The sequence below is a fragment of the Sycon ciliatum genome, chromosome 1 (genome assembly GCF_964019385.1).
Source record: "Sycon ciliatum chromosome 1, ocSycCili1.1, whole genome shotgun sequence".
Taxonomy (NCBI): Eukaryota; Metazoa; Porifera; class Calcarea; order Leucosolenida; family Sycettidae; genus Sycon; species Sycon ciliatum.
Window position 1 is genome coordinate 61,171,478 of NC_088643.1, and position 27,578 is coordinate 61,199,055.

The following is a 27,578-nucleotide window of genomic DNA, read 5'->3' on the forward strand; positions in this document are numbered from 1 at the left end:
CATTAAAGGGGAAGTATACCCTAAAATCAAATTTTCACCAGTTGTAGTCTTCGGGGTGCTGAGTCGAATGGTCTTGGTCCGAGGAAGCTGCGACGCTCCCTTCCTACTTGAATCCCAATCGAACTCGCGCACTTCCACCGAAACTGGGTGACTGCGCCCTACTAGATGGGGATTTGTATGCAAAATCTCACTAAAAGCGCCATTTCGTTCTTATAAAAGCACGGATGACCGCGATTGGCCCATATGTTGTAGTCTTTTGGACGCTGAGTCGACTGGTTTTGGTCCGAAAAGGCTGCGATGCAGCGTTCCTCCTTTATTCCCAATCGAACATGGTTGAACACGCGGTCACGTGCTCCTGGGTGCCCAAATCACCTGGTCACCGCGCCAGCAGGCGACAACTTTCACACCAAGGTTCAACTCGAGTTCAACTCGAGTGACAGGACTGCACCCAAAAAAGGTCAAACAGGCTAGTAAGTTGTACCCTGCAGGCACGGTGACCAGGTGACTGGTGTACGCAGGAGCACGTGACCGCTTGTTCAACCATGTTCGATTGGGAATAAAGGAGGAACGCTGCATCGCAGCCTTTTCGGACCAAAACCAGTCGACTCAGCGTCCAAAAGACTACAACATATGGGCCAATCGCGGTCATCCGTGCTTTTATAAGAACGAAATGGCGCTTTTAGTGAGATTTTGCATACAAATCCCCATCTAGTAGGGCGCAGTCACCCAGTTTCGGTGGAAGTGCGCGAGTTCGATTGGGATTCAAGTAGGAAGGGAGCGTCTCAGCTTCCTCGGACCAAGACCATTCGACTCAGCACCCCGAAGACTACAACTGGTGAAAATTTGATTTTAGGGTATACTTCCCCTTTAACGTTCGCCCCTGCACTGCCAATGCATGCCTGAGAAAGTAACACTCGACTGAATTGATTTGAAGACCATTATTGCAATGTACCTTGCAGTTTGCAAGATGATGAGCAATGCCATTAACATGTACATTATGTTCTCAATCTCCGAGCCTCTACATGTAGTTCAAAAGTCACCAGCGATATGATTGTGATCTTCATGATCTTGGCTCTAGGCTGAGGACTGCTGGTGCTCGTGGCAATGTTGATGCACAACTCGCAGCTTCCGGCTGCATTGTTACGGGGTATTCGGGGGTATTGGAGCTTACAGACCGGGCTAGCTGTTCGATAGCCCAATTCTATTTCACCCTCGAATGAGCCACCAGCCACATTCATTGGTGGTGCCAATACTACCCCATTGGCCAGTCTAGTTTCATGGATTACGCCATTCTTTTGTAATCGGGGTGATGGTGTCGGTAACTGGCATCTTTTTGCTCTGCATGGTTGATACGACTTTTAAGCCAGCGTCTAAACTAAAGTGTTATAGTTGCGCTTGACAGTGGCACCAACTCCTGAGTTCTGACAGACCAAATAGTCTTCATGCTGACTGATAGAGCTTTTTCGGGGTTCTTGCTTCTACCAAGGCTGGAAGAGAGTATGCAAGAAGCGAGGCGTCAACATGCCTTTTAGACCACAAAGGCAGCAGAGAACATAGACAACCTGCTAGGTCATTGTTGTAATGCTGCGTCGCATGCACATAGCAAAGCTAAGGCAATCCTCAGACCACTGATATTGATAACCTGTACATCATCTGGGTCCAAATGGTAATGCTCCATCCTTGTGGTGTTGAGCGCTCTAGGTAATCGGGGAACTATCGCTATTGTGCCTTTTAGATCATATAGAGGGTAATAATTATTGACGTCCATGATTACTAGTATGCATGTAGTTACCGTAATGTCACGGCTTATTTCTGTAAATCCGATGTCAGTGCTAGGCTTCTATTCAAGTCAGGCTTCTATTCAAACCACGTATCTCTATGCTTATGTGCATCTTGAGAATCAGGCTTATATTCAAAACAGGCTTCTATGCAAGACAGGCTAATCTAAGACACTACAGTATCCTAAACACGTGACCTTCCAATCCAGGCTCACTGCGTATGCTGGATGCCGACCCGAGTGAGGCGCCCGGCACTGTGAAGGGCAGGTTTCCTGTGCTTTTCGCTCTTTGTGCTTTAGCTTTCTTTATCCACATACCAGACATGCATGAAATATACCAGAAAACGTACAGAACAACAAGGACAATCAAGGCTTGTCTGCTGCTACTTCAAATTTCATGCTCTCGCAATCATCAGGCAACTGTAAACAAGCCTTGATTGTCCTTGTTGTTCTGTATTACGCTCTGCCTCCGCGGTGTTTAGCACTGTCAGCAAACGGGGTACATCCTCAGGGGGTACCAGAAAAAGTACCAAATCCTGCCACTGATTTCTCTGCCGACATCAACCGCCTAGGCAAGAGTACATACATGTAATAATACTACTCTTGGCCAAGGGCTACATGTACTCTGAGGACTGTTGAAGGTAGCCTTCGAGCTCTGCAAAGACCAGGTGACCCTGTAGGGTGTCAAAGAAAAACCTCAAGGAAAGTTCATAGACTACATGTATTCATCAAATGAGGCATGTCATGTAATTCCAAGGACTTGAGATTTGGTAGAGACCTTCCCTCCGAGGCCAAGCAAGGGTTCTTGCACGATGGTGGAAACGTCCCGGTTCGGGCCTGGAGGCAGAGAGTGTTACAGCTGATTCCGGTATCACCGAAAGACCATTGTATTTCGAAGTGGAGCCACTTCGCCTTCACACGACCAACTCCGCAGCACACATCCAGTGCAGTACACGTGCATGCTCTGCTTCTCGATTAGTTCTGCATTACTACGGATGCGTACATCATACTTCATAGGATCTGGCTATGACCAGAGGGAGTCGACTCCCTGGTAGATCTACTGACTACTGAGCTACGGCACAAGCATGGCCGATGTCTTGCACTCGCACATACATGTACATTGTACTGAGTAACAGCTGCTACATGTATACAGTGTAGATCTACAGCTCCTACTCCTAGCTCAGAAGTCAAAGAACAACACCAGCTAACGACTGCTGCTGCTGCTGCTGCTGCTGTGCGGAAGGCCGCTGGTTTTGCAACAGTTGAACTGCACAATTACTAGTATGCATACCTGCAGACGTCTAGACTAAGTCGTGATTGTGGTGTCTAATGAGATGCAATTGCGCGACAGATGCACTGGATTTTGCAGCGTAGATCTACCATTTCATTCCCTTAGATCGACAAGAGTCGCAGGCTTCATCAGAAACAGAGCCTGGTAATGGTATGGAAACGCATCCATCGCCCGCATCGGTTCGTTTTCACCATGGAGTAGTAAAACACCAAGTATGTGGTATTTTACTACTCCTTGGTTTTGACCCTCGACTACTAACGACAGGTACGTTAACACCCCCCAAGAGTAGTAGTAATACTTCCTCAACTGTATGATATACACCGACAAACAATAAGAGGACAGAAAAAGTGTTTTAACTCTGAGTTTCACGCACTAAGCGAACATCAGAAAACAATAGCTCTGCCTCTCGGTATTGAGCTCTCTCTTGGACAGCCTGGAAGTTTGGAGTGTCATGCATGCACGTGGGCCTCTTCCGTTGTCATAAAAACTAGCTAAAAGCATGATCCCACATGATTTTTGTATGAAGTGTTGGCTGCTGGCCCGTGCCATATCCTTTCTCTTCCCAACGTGCCAGTGTTTGTACCGACTCCCAACCACATAACTTCAGGAGTGCTCCAGACCGGTTTGCCCTTTGAACCAAGGCATCAACTGCTACTGTTCTCTCCAGGGCTATCGGTATGTGAATATCTGGACCACCATTCGGACAATGTCAATGATTATGTTTCGTCGCAGTGACCCTGCTGTTCACGAGTGTAATGCTGTTTTGTGATACAATTAGACTTTCATCAATGCCTACAAAGCGCCTTGATCAAAGCCAACCGGGAGGTGGCAAGTAGCAGTAGCGACAACAAGGTGAACAACATTCAACAACAGCAAGTGTCTGACGCATTTCCATGGCATTTGTCACCCACGGCAGGAGCAGCATCGCGCATGCTGAGAATTGGACTCATGCACTCGACCCGTGGCTTGTAGCTCGTGATCCTGAGCTGAATGAGGACGACGGACGGTAGATCTACTTGGTGGTTGGTGTTCAAGTCCCGTGCACAGCCAGCTTTGCGGAGTGATCTTCCGGTGCAGCGCTCGCGCTGGCCAGACTGGACCGTGCACAGCCCTGTCCTGCGTCCACTGTCGGTGTGTTTCTCGCTCTCGCGGGAAGATGAGTAACGGCAGGATGTGGCAGCAGTGTCGCTTTGCGATTGCTGAACATTGTCCGGATCCTCTTCCTCTCGGATCTTCGCCAAGATCAAATATTCTGTTGCGAAAGGATCATTGCAGAACCCTAGCCAGATCGAAACCACACTTTGTAATTCTGAAATCAAGTCATATCGGCCAGAGACATAGCTGAAGTCACTTTGAAGAGCCCGTAAGCTATGGATAGGTGGATAGGGTGTCGTCGATGGTGGCTATTGGTGCTGATCACGTGTGCAATGCGATCACAGGATCTTATTCTTACATCTGGACAACAAGGTCAGAAGACAGTGTCCCTAAGCATACTGTTTGTGTGTGTGTGTGTGTGGGGGGGGGGGGGGGGGGGGGGGTGATACAATGGCATGTATTGCCAAGTGATCAGCAACAATCTGCTTGGCGGTTGGATCTCTACACTGTGACAGTCAGACAGTCAGACAGTCACTCATATAGTGTTTTGTCTGCATAATCACTGTACTCTCTACTCAGACTGATCAGATTGACAAAATCCGGATTTGCACAACCTATGCTACTGCATCACACCACAGTGCATGCAGCTCTGTATCCGCCCGGAAACCATACTAAACAGATAACACACCATTGCAGACATGGTGGTCATGTCACCTAAGGAAGCAGCCTTGCTGCTGCTGCTGCTGCTGCTCACATTTCCCACATCACGCCTCCATGTGATGAGACATCTGAAAACTCGACACAACCATGCCCAGGCGGCTGTGTGTAGGGAGGTGCCGATACAAACTAGGTCATTGCGCAATGGGCCTATCATGACTCTGTCTACGTCTACGCTGTTGTGTGCTGTGGGTTTACACTGTTACAGTCAACCCGACACCAGCCACCTCATTAGCACCGCCGTCTACCATGGTAATGTCACCATCCGCAAGTACGCCGGCTGCCTCGCCGACCATTGCGAGCTCCTCGGTATCAGCTACACCATCAGTATCGACAACAACAGCAACGCAACCGGTCACATCGAGCAGTGCAATCACCACGTCAGCCGCTCCAGAAACAACTATGTGAGTATGGGATTGTGCAGTGTGAGTATGGGATTGTGCAGTGTGAGTATGGGGTTGTGCAGTGTGAGCATGGGGTTGTGCAGTAGTTTATGTGAGTATGGGATTGTGCAGTGGTTTATGTGAGTATGGGATTGTGCAGTGGTTTATACAACTATGTGAGTATGGGGTTGTGCAGTGGTTTATGCATTGCATACCTGGCCTGCCCACCATGCCGATTAGGCCTGGACCGTCCCGATATCGAGGCTGGTAATAGGCACCCAAAAGTGCATTAGTCGCATGCCTCCTCACAGCTACATTTGTGTACATCTTCTTTCCTATACCTACTACCTACGCTACCGTAAAAGCCCCTGTATACGCCCACTCGAAATAACGCCCACCCTCCGTGTACACGCCCAGTCAGGGGAAGACAACACTTTTGTTTCAAAATAGCGCCCATGCCCATGTATACGCCCAGGTATGCCGGAAAGACCAGTACATGTACAGGTACTGATACCCAATACTTACTGCTATCCCTATTCCAAGTATACGCCCGGTTCCAAAATAACGCCCGGTTCCAAAATAACGCCCGGTTCCAAAATAACGCCCGTGCCCTTGTATACACCCAGGAAATCGAGGCTGCTATTCTATACGCCCGGGGGGTCTATACACGGGCTTTTACGGTATGTCATTGTCCCGATCTCAGGCTTGCAAAGGTTGGCAGTAGGTATAAACAAAGTAAAGTTTGCACGTCCGCGTTACCACCGGCTATACAATTGCGTTGAGAAACACAACCAGCTTAGGAAGTTTCGCATGTGCCAGGCCACCACCATGCCTGTGATACCAGGGTGAGATGGTAAGTCTCACAACCAATGCCTGACAAGGGGGCTAACCTCGTTAGCTGCATCCAGGTTACCCTCACTCCCGAGAAGTACCCAGTTGACCCGTGAGTGTCGCGCAGTTCACTACATGTAAAGTGGTTCGCGCATGCATCACCACATTTGCTAGCACAGTACACGCTCCCTGCTCCCAGCGACTCGGGACCTTGTGGTTCGCAGGCAAGCCCACAACCACTCGGCCAAAGCGCTGGTACGGCATCGTTTATTTGTACGTCAGTTCACGTTTTTCTATTTCTCAACATGAACATGTAGTGAAATTGACTTTTTTAAATACTTATTGGACTTGTTTTCCTGATTGTGAACACAGGGTAACTCCAACAGAAGTTGTCACTACCACCGCAGCTGAAACAACCTCTGGTGAGAACAATGATGCACATTATAGCATAGTTCTCGATTTCTGGAGTGTAAGATGCACCTCTATCTGAGAAGTACAGGCAGAAATGCGCCTTGCATTTACAGTAAAACCTGGTTTTAGCGACCAAGCAAGCAAAAAAAGTCGTTAAAGCCAGGCGGTCTTTAGAACCAGGTCCCACAGATTCTGCGTAGAACTGCCCGTGCATGGAAAAATGGTCGTTAAGAGCAGGTGGTTGATAAACCCAGAGGTCGACGCTTACACCAGGTTTTACTGTACATGCAGCTTACACTACATGTAGCACAAACAAAGGAAATCTTGAAGGTGACTCAACTTTGCTTGCAAGACAAAAGTGAGAAGAAAGAGAGTATACACCAGTGCAATAAACGCAGTAAACATACAGTAGCCTTTGTTGTTGCTTCCTTTGTAAGTTTATATTGCATGAAAGTAGACCAACGCTCCAAACTTGAAATAACATTAATTTTGTGATTACATGTGCTTGTCCTCGTTTTAAGGTGGCTTCACAAGAAATGATCCATTCTAATATTTCTGCATACTCTTTTCTTCTTCTCTATTGTAGCAGTGGAGACAACTGCAACACAGCCACAGCAGACCACTCCCACCGCCTCCAGCAGTTCAACGCAACAGGAAACAACACCGACGGGGCAACAAACGACAACTGCGCAGGGACCGACAACCTCTTCACAGCTACCTACTACATCTCCTGCCCAGCCCCTGACAACTTTAACAGAACAACCCACAACCTCAGCACAAGCAACGACGGCGGCGGCTACTGGGCGGACTACAGTGGCATTAACTGGAAGCAGTGCTGCTCCCAGCAGCCCCTCTCAAGGCACTTCTCCTGGACCACAATCTTCTGATGGTTCATCGACGCCTATGATCACAACGGTGTCAGGCACTCAGCCGACTGCTGCTACGGCGACTGCAGAAGTGACCACCGCTGTAACAGGAACCAGTGCTACCCTGGCTCCATCGACTCAGCCGACGACGACAACCGAAGCCCAGGGCACGACGGCGAGCGATGTCGCTACCCCACCCACCACTGGCACAGTGACAATGGTGCCAACCACACAACAGCAGACTGGTAGTACAGCTACGCCCAGTCTTGCAACCACTGCTGGAGTCACCCTGACTACGGGCACAGCCACTGCTGGCACTACGGACACACCGACCCCCTCAGGTCCCACGGTGTCTGGAAGTGCCAACACGTCGCCAAGTCAGCCGGCAACGAGCACTGTGACCGGCAGCACAGAGGCAATGACCGCTACAGCCACTACTGTCTCGGCACAAGCAACCAACACAGGCAGTACACCAACACAGGGAGTTATTAGCTCACAAGCCGTGACCACACCGACAAGCACCTCGCCGAGTGTATCTACCGAGACCGTCACACCTGGCACTGCAGCCACTAACACTGGACCAGTGGCACAGACAGGATCAGAAGCTACAGGCACGACATCAACAGCATCCACCGCCGTTGTTACGGGCAGCACGACACCAGCACCGACAGGGACTGCCTCTACAGCACCGGAAACAACAAACACCGTCACAGCACCGACAGGGACTGCCTCTACAGCACCGGAAACTACAAACACCGGCACAGCACCGACAGGGACTGCCTCTACAGCTCCGGAAACTACCAACACCGGCACAGCGTCCACACTACCAGCTACCACCAGTACCGGCACAGGCACTACTCTTCTTACCACTGGCACAAGCGGTACAATCAGCCAGAGCCAGAGTAACACCGCAACAGCAGTGCTCAGCACGGCTACGGGTGCAACAACGCAGGCGGGTACCGGGTCCACTGCAACCACCCTGACAGCTTCAGCAGCGACGTCCACCGCTCCCACGACTGGAACTGGAACAGGTACAGCGGTGGCGACAACCGCCACAGCAGCTCAACCATCAATGTCTAGTGGCACGGGTACGGGAGTGACAAGTCCCCTCACAAATGCAGGCACGAGCGGAACGGTCGCATCTTCTGCTGCAACTGCACAGCCCAGTGCAACAGGCACGCTGCCCACTGCCGCTAGCTCACAACCAGGCTCTGCTGCCGCCACTACCACCGCCACCACCGCTGCTACCACCACCAGCGGCACTGCAGGCTCTGCAGGGATTGGTTTGACTGGTGCTACGGCAGCACCGGGAAGCGCTGGTGTAACAAGCGTTCAGCCGACCACAACAGGTCCACCGGGTATGTAATACTATCAATTCCTGTACATGCAGTAGTACTTGCAGTAGTACTTGTGCAATGTTGGGATGATATGAGCATATAAAAGCACACGTCCAACGGCCCCAAAGCGTTGGCGAAATCTCCAATGTCGAATAAGCACCATCAGCATGCTAACATACAATTGTGCTCAGTGTGAGGTATGTGCAATGTGAAGCATGTACACACACACACACACACACACACACACACACACACACACACACACACACACACACACACACACACACACACACACGATTATGAGGCAGTGTGAGGCATGTGCAGATGGTTTTGCAACGAAACTAGTCAGCCCCTCTCGCCTCACAAGTAATGTGTTTGCGGAAAAACCCTCGATATTTACATGTGTGGACGTCCCTTAGCCTCGGTTTCTTCCGAAATGCTGTGAAATGTGCAGTAAAAGCTGTTATAAGCATAACAACACATGTGTGCTGAACTGTCAATGTTGTGCCCTGCAGTTGCTGCGGCTGTGAGCGGTGGACTGGCCACCTCCACTATCATCATCATAGCGGCGTGCATTGTCGGCGGTCTCCTTGCCGCGCTGTTGATAGTCCTGTGCATTCGCTGGTAAGCAGCACGTTACAGTTAAACTTCAGCGTGCACGTGTGATGTGGAAGTAGTATGAACTCCTTGGTTTAAGAAAAAAAGGTGTCGGTTTTAAAACTCCTATCATTACATACAATGGATGTCATACTCCCGAGTACATGTATGTGTACAAATAGCAGAAAGAGGAGGGGTTTTGATTTTTGAATGAAGTCAACACATTTTACAACAGTGCACTCTCTTACCCATGCTATCAAGAGTGCACCGCCAAGAGTATGCAACTATGATTTAAATTTGGCCCAGTACGAGTACTACCCAGCAGTGCTGCCTTCACATGAGACATAACGCCCTGCACACATGATGCAAAAATGTCGTCCAGCATCCATGCAATCAAAATAAATGATCTCCTTTGCCAGCCCACTGAGCTTCACTTCTTACTACAAGTCCCGGCGCAATCCCTAAGTTTTAGGTGCACGAGCTGTTTCAAACAACAGGGGGAAAAGCATGCCTGTATATTTTCCGTACTACAAATGAAGCTTCATGACGTAATGAAGGCATCATCAGTGCCGCAAAGCTGGCCCATAGAAAATAGATCATAGTTGTATGCTCTTACTTTCGGACTCTTGGTGCCACACGAGCATTTGCTGCCACACTGTTTTTGCCAGTGCCACACGTTTTCGTAGTCACTGCGCCGCTATGTTAGGTGGTGGCCGACTGATGACCCAATACTGTGGCTTTTGTCTGGTTGCTGTGCGGACAGGAACCGCTCACGACAGGGCAAGTTCCAGCTGGCCGGTGTGGATCAGGAATGGTCAGTGTACAATGTCAGCACGGCAGCAGCCGCTGAAGGCGCCAGTGCGGACGGCTCGCGGCCATACCTAATGCACAACATGCCGCAGGAAATGAGGGAAAGTCCCAGCATGATGTCGGGCAAGGTTGCCAACGACGGTGCTGGTGCGTCGGCCGCAACTTCTGAGTCGAGTGCAACGTCTGCCGACCCTGCCCTGTCACCTACAGCCAGCACCACGGGTAGCTCAGGTGGTGAAGGCGACACTCTGATGATCTAAGAAGCCAGTAACTTGGTATTGTGATGTCCTATTGAACGGTCTAGTGATACACATCGATGCCTCTGTAAGCTGAGTGTGTTCTGTGTGTGTGTGTGTGTGTGTGTGTGTGTGTGTGTGTGTGTGTGCGTGCACATGTGTGTGTGTGTGTGTGTGTGTGTGTGTGTGTGCGTGTGTGTGTGTGTGTGCGTGCACATGTGTGTGTGTGTGTGTGTGTGTGTGTGTGTGTGTGTGTGTGTGTGCGTGTGTGTGTGTGTGTGTGTGTGTGTGTGTGTGTGTGTGTGTGTGTGGATGTATGTGTGTGTGTATGCATGTGTGTGTGTGTGTGTGTGTGTGTGTGTGTGTGTGTGTGTGTGTGTGTGTGTGTGTGTGTGTGTGTGTGTGTGTGTGTGTGTGTGTGTGTGTGTGTGTGCATGTTGCTTTGCATCTACCTGCCAGCTCAGTGTAATTGCCCTCTATTAATGACAGTATCACCAGGTCAGATTATGCCCTCTTTGCTTTGGGTCAGTGTTCGCAGAGTACATGTACGCGCACATGCGCATGCACACAATATGCTGTGCATATGTGCGTGCGTGCGTGCACACACACTGCGATGCTGTGTATCCCTAGGGGAGGGCACATCATGCTGTCAGAAAAGCTAAGGCTATGTAACTGAGTTTGCGTGCTTACGAGTGCACTGGGGTACGCCGAGAGAGCTGCTGTTTGCCACTACATGCATTCACGGCATTATTCTGCTTGCTGCCTGATCTGGTGTTATTTTTATTCTTTTCAAGTTTTTAATGGTAACAGATTCAATGTTATACTTCGAAGTATTATTACATGTACCGGCACTCCTTTGCTCATGACTGCTTCGTCTATTTTTCGGTTTGACATCGTCCGGAGTGTTCCAGTTCCTTTGAGAGCTTCATAATGACAATGCTGGCAGGGACGTTGGTCTTTTAGGGTGGTATGTCATCCATCCGACTGCCAGTACCCGGCATTACATGATTGTACTGACTTACTCTTGAGGGGGGGGGGGGGGGGGGTCCGCTGAAAGTTTCTTGAAAATTAGACTGCCCGCTTGAAATCATGAAATCATTGCATGTTTATTGATTCATGGGGCACACCCGCAGAGGCACTGAAGGAAGAATGAAGGCAGTGCACACTGCACAGTGCCAAGACTCCACGTGGAGACCGTGTTTCACTGTCTCGACTGCGGGCCATAAGAGAGTACTGTACTAGTATTAGTAAGATACCGGGTAGTATGGTCAGCCAATTAGGTATTTTAAAGGGGAAGTTAAGGCAAAAATTAAAATTTCACCAGTTGTAGTCTTCGGGGTGCTGAGTCGAATGGTCTTGGTCCGAGGAAGCTGAGACGCTCCCTTCCTACTTGAATCCCAATCGAACTCGCGCACTTCCACCGAAACTGGGTGACTGCGCCCTACTAGATGGGGATTTGTATGCAAAATGTCACTAAAAGCGCCATTTCGTTCTTATAAAAGCACGGATGACCGCGATTGGCCCATATGTTGTAGTCTTTTGGACGCTGAGTCGACTGGTTTTGGTCCGAAAAGGCTGCGATGCAGCGTTCCTCCTTTATTCCCAATCGAACATGGTTGAAGAAACGATCACGTGCTCCTGCGTACACCAGTCACCTGGTCACCGTGCCTGCAGGGTACAACTTACTAGCCTGTTTGACCTTTTTTGGGTGCAGTCCTGTCACTCGAGTTGAACCTTGGTGTGAAAGTTGTCGCCTGCTGGCATGGCGACCAGGTGATTTGGGAACCCAGGAGCACGTGACCACTTGTTCAACCATGTTCGATTGGGAATAAAGGAGGAATGCTGCATCGCAGCCTTTTCGGACCAAAACCAGTCGACTCAGCGTCCAAAAGACTACAACATATGGGCCAATCGCGGTCATCCGTGCTTTTATAAGAACGAAATGGCGCTTTTAGTGACATTTTGCATACAAATCCCCATCTAGTAGGGCGCAGTCACCCAGTTTCGGTGGAAGTGCGCGAGTTCGATTGGGATTCAAGTAGGACTCTGAGGGAGCGTCTCAGCTTCCTCGGACCACGACCATTCGACTCAGCACCCCGAAGACTACAACTGGTGAAATTTTAATTTTTGCCTTAACTTCCCCTTTAATTAAGTGCTATTCCGGGGGGGGGGGGGGGTTCTCCATGATGTCAAAATCAGGGTGTTGTAAGTTACACACCAAAGTAGAGACCAAAGGGTTTGTAGTTACTTTGTACGACTCCCTGATCCACATTTAAAGCCAATAATGATCATCGAATTTCATTGATCGGAAAAAAATGGGTGACAAATAGCCGGGCCGTAGTGACGTCTATCTGAAGACAAGGCATAGAATACTTCTTTGCTAGAGTAGACTGCCTTGTAGGAGGAAGAGTACGGGTAGTAGTCAAGCAGGGGTTTTCAACTTCTCCCTGCTGACTGCTGTTATGAAATACCTATCTACTGACTGGTCTGTATTATAATTTATAGTAGGGAGTAGTACCTCATCTTCTCTGTGCTGCGCTGATGAGTCCACAAAGGACGAAATAGTTCTGTCCGCAGATTGAGTAGGGAGTAGTAAAAATTTAAATACCAGGTCACGATTGACGACTCCCTGGTACTGAGACATGGTCAGTTTAGATCTACCCCGGGGATCCCCGGTACTGCACTGGTACAGGTGAACCGGGGAACTACAGAACCGGGTACCGTACCGGTCGTGTGCCGGTAAGTTTGAAAATGCTTGAAATGATTATGTAGAGATTGAGCAATTATTTCAATTTCAAAGTACAGTATTTGGCTCTGCAGATCTGATCTGAAGTAGACGACTCGGTTGTTGTAAGAATAGCAGGTTACACAACAATGATTGGACCCCTCCTTCAGAAACTCAATGCCACCAGAGTGTGCTTAGCAAGTGGATCGCCACGCAGACGAGAATTGCTGAATGTCCTTGGCATGAAATTTGAGGTCATCCCTTCAGAGTTTGATGAACGCTCACTTCAGAAGCCTCTGTTTCCTCACCCATCAAAGTTCGTAGAAGAGAGCTCGCGATGCAAGGCGAACGAGGTGCTGGAGCGTGCTGGCAGCAATCTAGATGTAATCATTGCTGCCGATACGGTGTTATCGTTCCAGGGAGACATCTTGGAGAAGCCCATTGATTCGGATGACGCTGTTAGAATGTTGACACGTCTCAGCGGCCAATCTCACTATGTCTACACTGGCGTGACTATAATCTCACTGCTGGAGAGCAGAGCAGAGCCGAAGATCGTCACTTTCCACGAATGCACACAGGTGTTCTTCGCCGACCTGCCGCAGGCGGTTATTGCGGCGTACGTCGACACGAAAGAACCGCTGGACAAGGCAGGGTCGTACGGTATTCAGGGACGTGGCGGCGCGCTGGTGAAGAGAATAGAGGGCGACTATTTCAATGTCGTCGGCCTACCAATCCACAAGGTGTCCTGTCAGCTCGTGGATCTGCTTAGCTAGACTATGTGCTGACACGTAACACTACTGCTTGCTGCTTGCGGTATCAATTACCGGATGCAATACTCGCATGCTGCACCCACACTGCCATACGCCCTCCTCCGTGACCGCTAAAGACAAGGAAGAGTAGACGTGATAAGCTGCTGTGCGATGGGGATGCACTGTGCAGCAGTTCCGAGCCAGGTTGTGCCTAGTTAATGGTTTCCTGGCAGACGATGCTGAAAGTTGAAGGCTTTTGAAAATCTGTTTCTACGCACCTTTTGTTGCTTTCAAATGAAACAGTCATAATAATATGACACTGTGGACCTGGTATGTTGGGTAGCATCGCTGGAGTATCTTTCTGTACCAGTCACAACAATGCATGCACTTTCAAAGTGCAGCATATTTTTCCGATTTTCTCTTGAGCCTGTGTTAAAAAAACCCTCAGCTGTGCTGCTCTCTTGCATATTGACTGCTGTAGGAACTGCTGTAGGAACTGCTGTGCTGGCCACATCCGCTTCTACTGCATGCCGTACATGTGTATGCCCCCCCCCCCCCCCGCCCCCCCCCGCCCCCATTTCTTGCATTTTTTCTTTCCCATCAAATAATCTGGTGTTTGCTGGCTGATGACACACATCTTGATAGTATCATGCACTGGCCCTTACTCTTTGAGAGCAGGCATCACGAATTTAAGCATTTTTTCACAAGATTATTTGCTGCCATTAAAAAAAAATTTTTTTTAAGACAGATTGCGATAACTCCCCGATGCGTGTGATTCGTCAGTGGCAAGCAAAACGGAAACTACATGGCGTGGTGTCCTGCATACAAACAGTAACAAGTCAACAGCTCATGGTGGTGTAAGAAGCTGCTCGTGTATGCCCAGCTGTTGTGCGCATGCCGTTACAGCACACACCAATGGCAATGCACTGCCCGGTATTAAAGGGGAAGTTAGGGCAAAAAGCAAAATTTCACCAGTTGTAGTCTTCGGGGTGCTGAGTCGAATGGTCGTGGTCCGAGGAAGCTGAGACGCTCCCTTCCTACTTTAATCACAATCGAACTCGCACACTTCCACCGAAACTGGGTGACTGCGCCCTACTAGATGGGGATTTGTATGCAAAATAGGGGTGAAACAATTATACCGAATACTCGAGTACTCGCTCGGTTTTTTCAGAAATAATCGTACTCGGAATAAATCAGAGTACTCGTTCATACGTGGTACATGCATTTACCACAGAAATCTGCAGTTTCAGAGCAGCATTCAGCAGATATTGACGTGCAGACTGGTGGTGAACATTTGTTCACGAGTAGAGAGAGCCCAAATGACCCAGCAACCAATATACCAGAGAAAAATGACTGCCACTCGGTTCAATCAGGGTTGTATCATGTGATTTTAAGGCCCTCGGTGTGCAATTTTTAGGAGATGAAGAATACTCGAATACTCGAATATTCGATCGGAAAAATCAGAGTACTCGAACTCGGGATCTCAATGCCAACTTACACCCCTAATGCAAAATGTCACTAAAAGCGCCATTTCGTTCTTATAAAAGCATGGATGACCGCGATTGGCCCACATGTTGTAGTCTTTTGGATGCTGAGTCGATTGGTTTTGGTCCGAAAAGGCTGCGATGCAGCGTTCCTCCTTTATTCCCAATCGAATATGGTTGAGCAAGCGGTCACGTGCTCCTGCGTACACCAGTCACCTGGTCACCGTGCCTGCAGGGTACAACTTACTACTAGCCTGTTTGACCTTTTTTGGTTGCAGTCCTGTCACTCGAGTTGAACCTTGGTGTGAAAGTTGTCGCCTGCTGGCGTGGTGACCAGGTGATTTGGGCACCCAGGAGCACGTGACCGCTTGTTCAACCATGTTCGATTGGGAATAAAGGAGGAACGCTGCATCGCAGCCTTTTCGCACCAAAACCAGTCGACTCAGCGTCCAAAAGACTACAACATATGGGCCAATCGCGGTCATCCGTGCTTTTATAAGAACGAAATGGCGCTTTTAGTGACATTTTGCATACAAATCCCCATCTAGTAGGGCGCAGTCACCCAGTTTCGGTGGAAGTGCGCGAGTTCGATTGGGATTCAAGTAGGACTCTGAGGGAGCGTCTCAGCTTCCTCGGACCACGACCATTCGACTCAGCACCCCGAAGACTACAACTGGTGAAATTTTAATTTTTGCCTTAACTTCCCCTTTAAACAAGCCCACCAGAACAAATTTTGTTAGACAAGAACCATGAACTTCATACACATTCGAAAAGCACGGCAGCAAAGATACAACATACATACTAGACCTACAGTGGAGCTTTAGAGTTCTCAAATTACAAACTACGTAGATACGATACAAAAAATTAAAAGAACCTGTATAGTTTTTTTGTGGTTGGCCAGCCAAGCACGATGGGAAAAGGAGCTGTAAACGTGTGAAGATCAACTCCAGCAAAAAGGAAACATGTAAAAAAAGATAGCAGTCGTCGGAACAGGCAATTCCTGCCAAAAAGGTGTCTGGAGGCTCAAGGGATCAAACACGGCCAGGCCACCCTACTTCATTGCCAGGTTTGAGGCCATGAGTTGATCAACTAGTTTCGTACAAGAGCTACTTTGTACTGGTATACCGTTGGGTCCAAATAAAAATCAAGCAACTTTGGAGCAGCCGAACGCTCACCAACGTATTGAAGTAGCCATGACGTAGCATTGTGGCATGCCAGTGACTTTCATGGCCACAAATGCCAGCAGGTACAACTGGATCACCAAACATGAGCCAGGCCAGGACTAGTCGCACGAAGAGCATCCGGTGGCTATCACTTCACAGCCATCGGCGTGTAGCAGTCGCCTGCTTGTGGCATTATGATTATACGATCTTGCAAAGTAGATCGCACTGTCGGAATATACACCATCTTCACGGCAAACTGCAAGCTTGCAAGACAGTGCATCCACAGAGCTGCGGTAGCTCACTAGTCCAGTCTAGTCCATTCCACGTTCTGCAGCCAGCTGCTGATACTGGACCCGCAGGGAATGCAGCTGATCCAAGGCTTCCTTCAGAAACGGCCGGCAGGCGTTGATCTCCATCAGCGTCATGTTGTTCAGCTGCAGCCAACGAACACAGCACGTCCGAGAACAACGAAACTCTGTAGAGACCAGCAGCCACCTCAACACAATCTATTTTGACAAGGGCAGTGGCACGAGCCCGTATTCAGTCTCCGACCAACAGAGCAAAGAAGTCCAAACTATACAGGATAGCAACCCAGCTTTTTTTGCCTACGACGCTGCATTGCTATTAAAGAGCTTTCAGACGAAAACAAAAAAACAAAGCAGGTGCTTACCGCTGCGCGAGTCGCCTGCTCTCGAACCATGGTTGCTATACTGCGCCTTAGCTTGGCAGAGCGCAAATCCCACAAGTCCTGCACGAGGGCCTGCACGGCGTCAGCATCAGGAACATCGTCAGCAGCACTGTCCGCAAGGAAGAAAAAACAACGAGGGATATCAGAACAAGGAGAGAAGTACATTCATGAGTGCAACTAACATGGCTGCAGACGAATGAATGTTCCTAACTTCCCGCCATGGGCGTGTAGCATACCTAAAGTACGGTCGCAGCACACGATGAGAGTGCACAAACCCAGTGGAAACTCCACAGCCGAACTAAACCAGGCACACCTATTGTATAGAGGTCATGTGATTGCGCCATCATTGGTAATGCCTTGTTTGGAGCGGCGTCACTGTAACTGATTTTCTTCTCCATATACTGTTGTGGACATGGAAATCCGGTCGCACGTCTAGCGGCCCCAGGGCGCTGGCCATGCAGCCGTGGGTAAGCAGTACACACATGTATGGCCTTGTACATGACATTGTAATATTGTATGCGCTGCAGCGCGCTGGTCGCATCGGATCAACATGTGCACTGCATATGCGACATTCTGTACGCGCTAAGGGCGCCGGCCCCGGTCACTCGACCGGATTTCCATGTCCACGACCGTACATATCAAGCATACACATGTGCCATGATATTACATAATCTGTACAGCCTCAGCGGTTCTCACTTCTCAGCAGTTACAACGTATTTTTAATCGGCAAATACTAGGTACAAGCAGTTCACACGTACCAACTAAGAAAAGCTTGCATGATCTCTCGGTAGAACGGCGACGGGGGTGGCTGAAACGTATCGGCTTCTGCTTCAGTTCTTTTTAGCTTTTCAAGTTCATCTACGAGAGAGAGAGAGAGAGAGAGAGAGAGAGAGGGGGGGGGGAGAGAGAGAGAGAGAGAGAGAGAGAGAGAGAGAGAGAGAGAGAGAGAGAGAGAGAGAGAGAGAGAGAGAGAGAGAGAGAGAGAGAGAGAGAGGGTGTGTATAGGGAGGAGGAGGCACGGCCACAAGAGGAGTCAAAACAGTGGGACAATTATGGAAAGCACACAATCACATATCAAGTCTACACTGCCATTTAGGATACTGGTATGCTGTAAAAGGACAATGAGTCCGTGGGACTGGCCTAGAAAGATATGCATACATCCTTCACTTGAATTCATTTCTTTGTCCATCACCACGTTCTTGCTTCGTTTGTTCCAAATGGAATAATGCTGTTCCTGGCATGTTGATTGAGCTGGTACTAGTACTGTTAATTGCGATTTAGAAACAAGTTTTATTAAATTAATAATGACAGCACATGCACAGACGCACACACATTGTCCTGATAGGCGGGCTATGTTTAGCATCACACCGCATGAAAAGGTCACGGCCATTGTAGAAAAGTAAGGCATTTCAGCACAGACTCGCAGAGAAATGACTTCAAAGTGACCCATGTTGGGTTCAGCTGCTATGTTTTGTTTTTGTTTGTTGTACTTTGAAACCTGACACAGACAAACTGATTACTGTACATACCGACTTGCATCCATGAGGGTGGCTGAAGGCGGCACTTTTGCCGCTGTTTGAGGTGCATTGCAAGCCACAGCGGCACCTCTATCTGGATATTGGGTTGCAGAGGGCCGACATCGCCCTGATCATCAACAACAGAAGAGCAAAGCGTGTAGGTCAAAAATGAACGCATAATACGCTAGCATGCACAGGATAGTAGGATACACTGGTAAAAGCTGAGAGACCTAGCATTGTTGTTGTCATGTCACTCATGCTGCATAGCCACACGGTATGCTTATGGGACTATGAACACCCGCATGCACAGCAGCGATACGTTACGTGTATGATGGCCTTCCTACCTCTGCGCACATGCATTATTATGTCAACCTCGATTTATCGTGCGTGAGAAATATCGGAAACAAGAATAGAAAGTCGCTTTTCAAACACCCACGCTGTAAGTATGCAAGAGTTCATAACCAAGAGTGTGCAACTCGACGATCCCCCAGCCCACGGCGGAATTTTTTATGACATCAGTCTTTGGCGGCTGTTTGGCTCACTGATGCCATCCTGCGTCGCCAGAGATCAAAGTACAAAGAAGTTGTACATCACAGCTACGGTAGTCGAAGAAGAAAAACGGGCAGTAGATCGATGTGTACTGAACGTGATGAACTCTCACCGTACCTACAAAACATGCGCGGGAAAGCATACGCACTTGATCATACTTCAGCCAAAGAATGACACTATAACAAATTTTCTCCGGGGGTGAACCCATCGCAGCTCGAGATAGGAGTTGCACACTCTTGGTTGTGTACTCATGGTATAGCAGATACCTACTGCACTGTACTATGCAGTAGATGGATTACTCGGGGTTTCCTGGCAAAGAGCAATATGCATGGCGATGTTCGCAGTTACGGTACTCTACAATCGAGAGGCCAGAGGGATCACCATCCTCCAGCTTGCAACAGCCAGCTCAGATGTTCCGGCTATTTGCTGTTGTCCAGGGATAGCATGATCTAGCCATTCAAGTTCAGCACAGGTTTAGTACTACAATGTAGTAGTAGCAAGGAACGATGTGTTTGCATGTGTGACATGCATACATGTGTGTGTGTGTGTGTGTGTGTGTGTGTGTGTGTGTGTGTGTGTACGTGTAGCAGGAAACAAGTACATGTTATTGCATTATGTTTTATCTGCTTGGTTTTCTCCTTGTGAAGTGAACCTTCAACATGAAGGATAACTAAAGTCTAAAGGAGACATCAGCCCATCGATTCTATTCATCGATTCTATTCATTGAATCCCACTACACGTACATGTACATATAGCAAGGTTTTCCAGATGCTACATTGTGCATGCAGAAGCAAAATGCACTCCACAGGCCTTACACTGATCAAGTAAAGCCTCTCCAGTCGAAAATTGGGCAGGATAAAAACAAGCTCCTTCTCAGCTAGAAATTCAACCTCAATCGGTTCCATCACCAGGAACAAACAGTTTCGTGATCCGCGAACCAATCCTCTCTGTCACGTCCAACTATTTGAGAAGCAATGAACAAGTCTACTTTTAGTCTAGCCTACAAGAAGAAACACTCAAGAGAACCACCTGCAAGGACTAGGTTAGTTCATTCAGTTCAAAACTACAAAAAAAGAGAACGATTTCTGATCCAGGCTGCTGGATATCGGATCTGTTGTCGAAAAACGAAATCCCCGCCATCAAGATTTATCCGCAAAATTTATTTTGTTTTACCATGTTTATGTCATGTGCACATGGTGTCCATTATATGCGCATGCGCGTTGCTGCCTCGTCCTTTCTTGTTCGCCTGCCATTTGGCGTCTGAGTTGCGGTAAGGTTCAGTGTCTTTGCTGCCTTTCCTTGGATTCGTTTCACAATTCTGAGCTCTGGAGATCTGGAAGGTGATTCAATTCGGTAAGGTTCATTTTTTGGTGTCCCTTTGCCTTGTTTCTGTCGCTTATGCAGAGTTTACCGTTGCCTAAAAAACTTGTAATACACGATGTCGGGAGGCCAAGACATCCTGAAGCTCTCTGAGAGCGATGTCTCCAAGATGTTGGCTGCCGGTGTGCACCTCGGTGCTAAGAACTGTGACTTCCAAATGAACCAGTATGTGTTCAAGAAGAAGACCGACGGTACGTGCCTGTTTGACGATCACTGATGAGAATTCATCGTTATTGTGTAAAATTTGTATTCAGTCATTCAATTTTGTCAATTTTCGATGGATGCACATTGTGTACAATTTTTTTATAATGGTGGATTATGCTGTGGTGTGCACGTCTTTAGAAGTACACATCCACTGTTATCTCACAAATATAGGCGTTTAAGACAATTCCTGTACTTCGAAGTGCGTGTAGTCCGGCTTGAACTGAAGTGGTACGCGTTGAGAATTTATCGTTGATATCGTGCAAAAGATCGTATAATTATGATCGATTTGTTGTAGCGTTTGCACACATTTTATTCATGATTAGTGTTCATGATCTCTTGCACACCAAGTAAGGAGTGATGACAGCCTAAATTGCAGGACCCTAGCCTCGGCTGGTCTATGACTGCATTCGTATTCATACTGTCTGACCTACTGCAATATTGTATGGCAAGATAAACATAAACTGTACACGGCACGAATAGTGTGAACTTAATTGTCCATGTACTGGTATGTGAAGAGTAAGTCTGTTTTTTTGTCGTTTCCAATTGTGGGGAATTGGCAGGAACCAACATCATCAACTTGAAGAACACCTGGGAGAAGCTTCTCCTGGCTGCTCGTGTCATCGTTGGCATTGAGAACCCAGCTGATGTTTCTGTCATCACCGGAAAGTCCTATGCCCAGGTAATGTACCACTCTTGTGTTTTATTTGAAATTCTGCTTTTGTGCTGGCGACGTGACTATTGTAAGCATTCCTGTGCTGGCATTGCATGTTGTGTTACATTTGCCCCATGCTGACATGTTTTTCTTGAACTTTGCTTCAAAACAGCGTGCTGTGCTGAAGTTCTCTCACTTCACCGGCTCCAACTCCGTTGCTGGACGCTTCACCCCTGGTGCCTTCACTAACCAGATCCAGAAGGCTTTCAAGGAGCCCCGTCTTCTTGTTGTGTCTGACCCCCGTGTTGACCACCAGGTATGTAATTCTAGGCATCAGAATAAGTTATCTGTGCCCTCGTGCTTAGCTCAATGTGTTACTTGCGGTTAGAGCACTCTGATTTGCTTTGGGCCGGTTTGAATTACTTTTGTTCAGTACAGTTAATTATGATTGGTTTGACCAGTCCCGTTGACCTCTGGTAACTAATGAGACCAGGCAGCGTCGAAACGGCCAGTTGTACGGAGATCGGGTGGTGCTGGGCATTATGTGTTTTTGTTTTTAGCTTTTGTGCAATTAGTATACTTTTTGCTATTGCGTCACATTATGTAATGTGATTATTTTGCTGCTGCGTGGCTCATGGAGTGTTTTTTTCTTTCCCTCTCATGTACCAGGCCGTGACTGAGTCATCGTATGTTGGCACGCCAGTGATTGCTTTCTGCAACACTGACACTTCCCTGCGTCACATTGACATTGCCATTCCCTGCAACAACAAGGGTGTGCACTCCATTGGTCTGATGTGGTGGATGTTGGCACGTGAGGTTCTGCGCATGCGTGGTACCATCAGCCGTGAGCTTCCCTGGGAGGCCACCGTCATGCCCGATCTGTTCTTCTACCGTGACCCTGAAGAGGTTAGTCGGTTTGTTGCCAGGCTACTAGTCTATTTCTTAACTGCATCGTATGGTGACTTCTGGGCATGGTGATTTCTTCACTCGCACAGCACGCTCACTGCTTCCTTCCACCTGTTCTATGTTTGCTGCCTAATATGTGTAGCAATACAGGCTGCCGTGTCAGTGGTTCTAGCCACGTTTTTACTTGTAGCATGTTTTGCAACTCTCACACAAGTAACTTCCTTGTAATGAATCTGTTTTCTCTCTTTTCTTCTTTTCCAGGTTGAGAAGGAGGAACAGGCTGCTCGTGAGGCCCAGAAAACTGCTGCTGCCGTCACAACCAGCAGCACTGATGACGTAAGTTTCAAGTTAACATCTCTCGATCAGTCCTGTAGATTCCTTCCTTGCCATGATGAATAAATCAAAGGCTTAATAACTGAGTCTTGTCTCCTTTGGAGCAACGTGTTGATATTGATTCCTGAGCATTCCATATCAAATGCACATAAGAGTTTTCAGGATGTCCAGAATGTGTTTCTAAGGTACTGTCATTCCTTTCCTTTCCCGTGTACAGTGGGGTGCAGTCGACCCGGCACCTGCTGCCGCTGCTACCACTGCTGCAGCTCCTGCTCCAGCAGCAACATCTGCTGCTCCTGCTCCAGCTGATGACTGGGGTGCAACTGGTGCGGGCAGTGACTGGGGTAACACCACTACCACCACTGACTGGGCTGCTGAGACTTCCTAAACAACCGTGTAATTCAAGTTGATTGCAGTGAGTTACCTTTTGCCTTGTTTGTGTGTGTTTCAACAGTTTTTTCTGTTTTGCGATGATTATTAAATCAAAGGCTTAATGTCTGATAACCGTCTCAGGGCGGTATGCTGAATGTGATTTCTGAGCTTCGCCCTGCTTGGTGCAGTTTCTGTAGTGGGTTTACCAGTTACCAACAGCTTTTGTTCTCTTTTCTGTTTTGTACAGACTCAAGACCACCTCCAGCTCAGGTCTTCCAGCAGTTTCATTTCTGAAATAAACTGTTTGGCCAAACACTTCCTTGTTCTCGTGTATAACTTGGGCTGCATGGTGATGGTGTGTGTACAGTGTAGTGCAATTTGTGTGTAGTTGCACTATTCATTCCTGTTTTCTTGGTGCACTGCCAGATCTTGATAATCGAACACACATACTGCATGTATGCGTGACATGTGCTGTAAATCGGTAACCTACCATTCTCTTCCAGATGGTGAGTGATCCGATCCGGATAAGACGCTATCCGGCATCATCGATAATTTTCACGGAACGAAAAGTTTAGTTACGACCCTCCCCCACCCACCACCCCTGAGCGAAAAATAGATTGACTTTGCAGCAAGAATGCCTTGATGTCTCACATATCAATATTTTTCGAAACGAATCTCCCCTTGACCCACCCATAAATGAAACTTTTTCTCTTTATTTAAAAGATCTATTATCATGGACAGCCCCCCTAAGTTCCCTAACTGGCCTGAGCGCGCTAAGCGGTTTGATTGTGTACATAAACTGGATCGTTATTCATGTTTGTGCACCTCGTTACAATAATGGCTTTAGCCTACTGATTTTGGAGACCGGCAATTGACCTTATTTTCGAAACACTGCTGCTTCCCAGCTAGCGCAAAATGACTCGATCTCCCACTATGCCATGCCATAAAAGTAAAAAACCACGCAGAAGTGTATCTAAATCCACTTGTTCGCCCTTCCTGCTATTCTTAGTGGGAGTACTTAGTACTTACGCATTTTTGTTGCACTAATGGCCCCCTCATTTCAACTGTCTATGCATGCTAGAGAATTACTTAGAACAGAGGTGTTGTGCAGGTGTTTGCCTGCTTTTTGACCGGCATATCATCATCATCTGAGCACACGCCATACAATGCTTTGGACAAAGTTTAGTGGTCCAGCTATGAAAAAAATGCATGCCTTTCCATTGGTCCGGCCGTAGTCACGTACTGTGTCGATAAGGATTCTATTCTTCATGTTTGTTTAGCTAAACGAATATTCGAATGACTCGTTCTGTTTGGAGAATGCGCACTGTATGCATAACAAAATGACAAGACTTGAAAAAGTGCGGTCCTTTTGTATTGCTGTGTAGCGGTTGGACTCATTACACGCGCATGGATTCACTTCATCCACGTGCATAAGATGTAGACAATCATAGAGGTCTGGCAGGACTTTACGGCTGAATCAAGGCCGAGTGCGTACGGCCAAGGGCGCAGGCCAAGGCGCGTAGCGCCGAGGCCTGCGCCCGCGGCCGTACGCACGAGGCCTTGATGAAGGCGAAAAGTCCTGCCAGACCTCTATGATGGTGTTTCAGGTTTTGTCTTTCGCTTTTCTGGTATAAAAGCAAGACACGTATAGGGGTGGTGGTCGGGGACGTGGTGGATTCAGCTTGTGAGTTTCAGGTCCGTCCGCTTCTCATCATCGGGATGGGATGATCCTTGGTCCATGATCTTTCGCTTCCTCAAAATTATCAGAAAAGTTCGGCAACTCGTCAACTCCTTTTTTTAGTACCGCTACATGTAGAACAGAAAGTGGAAAACATGATCGCGATGTTTGCCACTTATTTTACTGATCGCGATGTTTGCCACTTATTTCAGCTCTTTTGTGCTCTTTCGCTTATTCACAACTATCGTAAAATTTCATCTCCACTCACGACAACAAGAACTTGAGTTGAAAACTATAATAATAATAATAATAATAATAATAATAATAATAAAACTGACCACGATGTGTAGACACTTTTCATGTTGCCGTTTTCGGACAGGCTGTTTCCAGGTACCAGAGCATGTTCACAGTCGAATGTGAGGTGCGAACTGAGCTGACAACGAAAAACTGCCACAGACCCCTGCAGAGCTAGGCTGACAGAGTACGGGGTGCCATTGACGACGGGCTTTATTGCTACCGTATTTTTCCGTATCCATTGACCACGGGCTTTATCGGCTCATCAAGGCCACCGCGGGAACGTCGCTCATTGGCTACAACCATAGAAACGGTACGGTAAAAACCTGAAGATTAGTTCCATGTGCAGCATGGGTGCGGGCCAGCTGATGAATGTCGACCATAGCTCGACTTGTCAGGGGTTCTAGGGCTGATAATCCCCTGACCCAGGGGATTATTCTTCATAATCCCCTAGGTGAGGGGAAAGAGCCCAAGACTTTGGACTGCTCTCACTATACCTAGCGAGAGTAGGCCAAAGCAAGCTAGCCAAACAAACCCCAAAGAGCCAGCCTGGAAGCTGCTGTGTGAAATCTCAATCAAATGACTTTATTATAGGAAGGTAATTGAACAAGTGGACATATTTACAAAACTCTCACATGAGCACCGTGAATATGTTTTTTGTATTAGATGAACATGGATGTGACATGTGAACGTGCAATTACAGCTGCTCATGAATAATTGGCAACAAAGCACATGACTGTATGTCTGCAACGTCAACGACAACGTTGCCATGGAAACTGAACAACAAATGAAAGCAATTACACTGTATTGTATCGTAAATAGGTTTACTATGGAACCTAAACAAGAGAAATGTTGTTCTTTGTATTTGAATTCGCAAGAAATCCAACACGCACGCATCTCGATCTCAACAACAATGTTGCCATGGAAACTGAACACACCGCCCATCAGGCATCACCCTCGGCCTCCCTCCCTTCCCCTCAACAATTAATTGGCTAAGAAAATTCAAAGAGAAAAACACACAGATCAGGACTTACAAGAGTACACAACATGTGGGGCCTGAACTCCCACCAGAACAAGAAGAAATCCATAAAAGCAGGCTGAGGCAATGTAAAGAGAAAAAAAGATCAGGTATTGTTTTTTTCATTTGTCAAATTGTGTTTTGTTCCTGTGTCATGTTTCCTTGCTTTGCAAGCTTGCCTTTCCTTTTTTTGTTGAGCTTGAAAAAGTACTACTGAGTACTGTACTCCCTGCTTACAACTGAAAAAAGTGTGAAAGCCAACAACTGTGTACCGTGCACGTGATGGCTGCGCAGACCCCTGACAAGTCGAGCTATATACAGATAGTGCACGGATTGGTCCTCGGAAGAATATTTTTCATAATCCCCGCGGCGCTGCGCGCCTTGGGGATTATGAAAAATATTCTCCTCGGATCCGTGCACTATCCTATACATAGCTGCCCTAGTACTTAGTAGCAAGCCAAGAGTACATAAACCAGAGTGTGCAACTGTGCATATCAGATCTGAAACAGCGCAGTTCGTGCACTACGTCACCCTGATGAGGTCAGCCAAGCCGCGACTTGCGTACAGCTCAAATTTTCATGTTTCATAGCCCGGAAATCAGCCAAGTTTGCTTGATTTTAGACGTCCTGTTTCAGGATTTCGGTGTTTTGTGTGACTGTGTACGCTGCATACATCCACCGACAAGTAAAGTCACCAGGCTATCCGTCTCAAAAAACCGAAATCAGGACAAACTCAGTGAACTGCACCACCGCGACTGGTTACGCAACTTTTCACCGTACCTGTGGCTTACCATGCCGTCAGAAATGACGTAGTGCACGAATTACGCTCCCACAGGAACCATCCCGAGTTGCACACTCTGGTTTATGTACTCTTGTTAGTACCTAGTTATAGCTGGTACAGTAGAGTCGCACGCCCAAGAACGTTGTTTCCAAGGGGTTAGCCTGGGGCGTTCTTATTTTTCAGCAATCTGGCTGCGTTCTTAAAAACAATCCGTACTGGATCATAATGACTGTATCCCACAAGCTGCCAGAAAACCAACACCGCAGTTCTTAACTTTAGGCTGTGGCGTTCTTAGAATTTCAGGCTGGACGTTCTTGGGCTTCACGTTCTTCAACGCGCGACTCTACTGTATTGCTTCAATATGCTTGTGCACCTCACAATGAAGCCCAGACAGTAAATCATGAAAATTGAAGTCTCTTACAGAACATATCCGCATGTTCGTTCGTTACGATAAAGAAGGTTCGTTAAGGAGAAATCCATGTTCGTTTCACCCCTAATTTATGGCCAACAGCTAGAAGTCCATCTTTTTATGAATGGTAAAATACTTGAGCGCCGCATGGACCAGTGGTCGAAGGGAGATTTTGCAGAGCTGCAACGGGAAGCGGACACCATACAGACCTCTCTTCTATCGTCCAAGAACAAACATAAACGTGATTCAGTGGGTCCGTCGGTTGACCCTGCTAGGCGTTTTGCAGATTATGTCACCGCGGGCAAAGTGGGCAAGGCGCTCCGTGG

The 27,578-nt window shown here is 47.8% G+C and overlaps 4 protein-coding genes across 4 annotated transcripts; 3 read left to right on the plus strand and 1 right to left on the minus strand.

Moving 5' to 3' along the window:
* Positions 1–4,175: 4,175 nt before the first annotated feature.
* Positions 4,176–11,282, plus strand: LOC135804707 (mucin-5AC-like). Its single transcript, XM_065318647.1, has 6 exons — positions 4,176–4,535; positions 5,089–5,284; positions 6,467–6,516; positions 7,092–8,729; positions 9,224–9,332; positions 10,069–11,282. Exons 1-6 carry the CDS (start codon positions 4,439–4,441, stop codon positions 10,373–10,375), a joined length of 2,397 nt encoding a protein of 798 aa, XP_065174719.1. The 5' UTR covers positions 4,176–4,438; the 3' UTR covers positions 10,376–11,282.
* A 1,727-nt stretch (positions 11,283–13,009) lies between these two features.
* LOC135804708 (dTTP/UTP pyrophosphatase-like) lies at positions 13,010–14,574 on the plus strand. The gene has a single exon (XM_065318648.1). The coding sequence runs from the start codon at positions 13,226–13,228 to the stop codon at positions 13,847–13,849; it is 624 nt and encodes a 207-aa protein (XP_065174720.1). The 5' UTR covers positions 13,010–13,225; the 3' UTR covers positions 13,850–14,574.
* A 1,453-nt stretch (positions 14,575–16,027) lies between these two features.
* On the minus strand, positions 16,028–20,140 carry LOC135804710 (DNA replication complex GINS protein PSF2-like). The gene is made up of 5 exons (XM_065318650.1): positions 20,042–20,140; positions 18,690–18,804; positions 17,919–18,018; positions 17,143–17,269; positions 16,028–16,906 (listed from the first exon to the last, which is right to left on the minus strand). Exons 1-5 carry the CDS (start codon positions 20,129–20,131, stop codon positions 16,784–16,786), a joined length of 555 nt encoding a protein of 184 aa, XP_065174722.1. The 5' UTR covers positions 20,132–20,140; the 3' UTR covers positions 16,028–16,783.
* A 264-nt stretch (positions 20,141–20,404) lies between these two features.
* LOC135804709 (small ribosomal subunit protein uS2-like) lies at positions 20,405–23,388 on the plus strand. Its single transcript, XM_065318649.1, has 8 exons — positions 20,405–20,496; positions 20,631–20,797; positions 21,371–21,489; positions 21,635–21,778; positions 22,132–22,368; positions 22,630–22,704; positions 22,919–23,116; positions 23,321–23,388. The coding sequence occupies exons 2-7, from the start codon at positions 20,665–20,667 to the stop codon at positions 23,087–23,089; spliced, it is 879 nt and encodes a 292-aa protein (XP_065174721.1). The 5' UTR covers positions 20,405–20,496; positions 20,631–20,664; the 3' UTR covers positions 23,090–23,116; positions 23,321–23,388.
* The last annotated feature ends 4,190 nt before the right edge of the window (positions 23,389–27,578 follow it).

Bases quoted from the DNA above. Each gene is read 5' to 3' on its own strand.
- LOC135804710 (XM_065318650.1), bottom strand. From the start codon at position 20,131: ATGGAACCGATTGAGGTTGAATTTCTAGCTGAGAAGGAGCTTGTTTTT. The intron at 18,805-20,041 runs GTAAGGCCTGTG...GTTGATGATCAG, and splicing joins AGAGGCTTTACTTGATCAGT to GGCGATGTCGGCCCTCTGCA. The intron at 16,907-17,142 runs GTAAGCACCTGC...CGTTGGCTGCAG, and splicing joins AGCAGGCGACTCGCGCAGCG to CTGAACAACATGACGCTGAT.
- LOC135804708 (XM_065318648.1), top strand. From the start codon at position 13,226: ATGATTGGACCCCTCCTTCAGAAACTCAATGCCACCAGAGTGTGCTTA.
- LOC135804709 (XM_065318649.1), top strand. From the start codon at position 20,665: ATGTCGGGAGGCCAAGACATCCTGAAGCTCTCTGAGAGCGATGTCTCC. The intron at 20,798-21,370 runs GTACGTGCCTGT...GGGAATTGGCAG, and splicing joins GTTCAAGAAGAAGACCGACG to GAACCAACATCATCAACTTG. The intron at 21,779-22,131 runs GTATGTAATTCT...CTCATGTACCAG, and splicing joins ACCCCCGTGTTGACCACCAG to GCCGTGACTGAGTCATCGTA.
- LOC135804707 (XM_065318647.1), top strand. From the start codon at position 4,439: ATGGATAGGTGGATAGGGTGTCGTCGATGGTGGCTATTGGTGCTGATC. The intron at 6,517-7,091 runs GTGAGAACAATG...TCTCTATTGTAG, and splicing joins CGCAGCTGAAACAACCTCTG to CAGTGGAGACAACTGCAACA. The intron at 8,730-9,223 runs GTATGTAATACT...TGTGCCCTGCAG, and splicing joins GACCACAACAGGTCCACCGG to TTGCTGCGGCTGTGAGCGGT.